This window comes from Aplysia californica, unplaced genomic scaffold (genome assembly GCF_000002075.1).
Source record: "Aplysia californica isolate F4 #8 unplaced genomic scaffold, AplCal3.0 scaffold00907, whole genome shotgun sequence".
NCBI classification, from domain to species: Eukaryota; Metazoa; Mollusca; class Gastropoda; order Aplysiida; family Aplysiidae; genus Aplysia; species Aplysia californica.
The window spans coordinates 175659-178332 of NW_004798177.1; the positions used below are offsets into that span (position 1 = coordinate 175659).

At 39.8% G+C, this 2674-nt stretch overlaps 2 protein-coding genes across 5 annotated transcripts in view; one reads left to right on the forward strand and one right to left on the reverse strand.

Annotated features, from left to right (window-relative positions):
- The window catches only part of LOC101855605 (malonyl-CoA decarboxylase, mitochondrial), a gene marked incomplete in the record, with an annotated part of 55204 nt that overhangs the window by 16453 nt on the left and 36077 nt on the right, over window positions 1-2674 (forward strand).
- Window positions 1-2674, reverse strand: part of LOC101854678 (decaprenyl-diphosphate synthase subunit 2) — a 20357-nt gene that overhangs the window by 2906 nt on the left and 14777 nt on the right. For all 3 annotated transcript variants that reach the window (XM_005110536.3, XM_013089248.2, XM_005110537.3), the window contains exon 6: window positions 734-889. In XM_005110536.3, the coding sequence (XP_005110593.1) occupies window positions 734-889 (156 nt within the window). The remainder of the gene's footprint in view (window positions 1-733; window positions 890-2674) is intronic.

The following is a 2674-nucleotide window of genomic DNA, read 5'->3' on the forward strand; positions in this document are numbered from 1 at the left end:
ACACACACACACACACACACACACACACACACACACACACACACGCAAACACAAACACGCCCACAAGTTGCAACTAGTTATCACCACTGGACAAACAGTGACCAGTCTCGCGTGTGCCATAGTTGTGTCTCCAAGCTCTCCCATTCTGACTTGCAGCACGTCCCTCCATGGGGCAAAGGGCAGTTTATAAACACTCAGACCACCCATAGATTGAGAAAAACAAAAATACCCCTCCCCCAAAGTAGATTCATGTTCAGTACAATGATGTAAATGACTATGTATCCATTTATCTATTTTGGGAATTGCATTGTGTAGTATATATTATTTTATTACGTATTTGTATGTGCTCATTTCGTAACGATGTGTCCAAGCATGCGGGTGTGATAAGCAAGTAGGTGTGTGTGTGTGTGTATTGTGTGTGCACATGTGTGTGTGAATATTGTTCGTACATGCATTTATGTAAAGCGCCTAGAGCTGTATTCACACAGGAAGGGATGCTATAGAAATGATCTACATTATTATTATTATTATATATAGTAAAAAACAAAAACACCCAAGTCTTTTCGCCATCGGGTAGATCAATGTGAATATATAAACAGTATTTTTCAGAAAGCTTCCGGCATGGTCACAAGCCTCCATAATTAGTCAGATGACAAAACTTTTGTTATCATGTCAGACGACTAAACTTTTGTCATCCTGTCAGACAACTAAACTTTTGCTATCATCACGTCACCTTTTCATAGTTGTCGGGCCCCGCCTCCAGCAGTTGTTGCAGACGCGAGAACTGCTCCGCCGTGGCCTGCTCTTTGTACATGTAGAGTGGAGCAGACGTCAGACTCAGGCTGGACAGCTCGTCTCGCCGCAGGAACGGCAGGAGATCAGAACACAGCTGTGGCGATGAAAAACATAGTGGAATTAATTAATGTATTAATTTAAATAGTGCTGTCAAAAATTCGGGGGTGCAACTTATTTCGAATTAAACGGGTAAATCATCGGCAGTCATACTTTGCTCAGCAGTTTGTATCAATTTGTCTTAACTTAATCATATTTTTCCACAACAATTGAGGCTAAATCTTTGACAAAAACTTTTCTTCATAAATGTATATAAAAGTACTATAAATCTCCAGTCTATCATGCGGAAAATGGGATTGTTCACAGCACTTCGCGCTTCTTGCACACATTTTGTATACTCACTCATAAGGCCTACGTCACAGCTTACCAATGGCCTGTTTTATCAGCAAAACTTGTTATAAGAAATTAATTTTACAGTGAATACATTTTTTTGCTCTAAAGGTTCTCAAAACATGTGTTCAATAACTTGTCAATAAGCATAAAGTCGCGATTAAAAAACAATGATGGACTTGCTTTTAAAAGCGATATTGCCCAAGCTGTACACTTTTTAAAAGCTGTAGAAACCACCGACTTGGTTTTAAAAATTGTATTTATTAAGGAATTTTCTAGAATACAGTGTACAGGTGTTCGAAAATATATCAGTCAAGACAAATTGATATAAGTAATTCTGCAAACGTTGGTGAATCTACTTTCGATAGTTAAGGAGACGTTTGACAACAAGTTACGCCACGAAATTTTGACCGCAGTGTGACCAGAAGCTGTTCAGTCTAATTTCAATTTTCAAGACGGTGAGGGTTTTTGTTTGTTTTTTGTTTAGATTATTAATGATCAACCCACTGCAGGCCACATTCATTATTCATTACATGTTCTGGGCAGGACAGAAATTGCCCACGGTCCATAGATCTAGATCTAGTTTGCCAAGGCCTGGTGTAGAGAGATCGTTCAAATTGCGAAGAAAAAAAATCGGTTAATCTTCTTTCGGTTTATCACTGTTTTTGGAAGTATCGTGTCCGTTTTAGTAAGAGTTTTACGGCACTTGCAACACAATAAGGTCGTATAAGTGCCGAAGAATAGATGTGTTACAAGAGAGAAACATACACACAAAAAAAAGAAGGAGGTGAGAAAAGGACGATATAATAATTATGTTTGATAGGAAAGAAGGAGCAAACCACACCACAGCACCCGCCAACCACCCACCTTTTTGTTTGAGTAAAGAGAAGCGCATCGACACAGTGATGGTTATTTAACTGGGGGGGGGGGGAGGGGAAGGTTAAGACAGGCAGATAGACGGAGACAAGACAACCCGCTGTTACTTCCTACAGTGCTGGGCGGCTATAAGGTTTCCGACTGTTTAAAGCTAGGAATCGTTGGAATCGACTCCGAGCCCAATTACTTTCTTTCTAATGATGTGATTTCTTCCGGTGGTTACCTGGTTGGCACCGAACATCTTCAGGATGTATGATAACCTTCATTTCGAAGAAAAAAAAAGAAGAACATTTAAATGATTGCAGTAAGTGGTAACCTTTGGTTTATGTGAAAAGGAGTCGGAACTTTTCTTCCGTAGCATTAATCGTAGGAATCGGTTCCTGAATTGATTCCTCGCCCAGCTCTACTTCCTATACAAGTCAAAAGATTGACACGCATTGCACAAGCGCATGTGTTTTTAAGTGTGTGTGTGTGTGTGTGTGTGTGTGTGTGTGTATGTGCGGGTGTTTTTTAATTTTTTAATTATTTTTTTTAGTAGAGGGTTTTACGGCGCCCGCAACTGCATAAGGTCATATGAACGCCAGAAGATTAGAGGTGTTACAAGAGAGTAACAAAC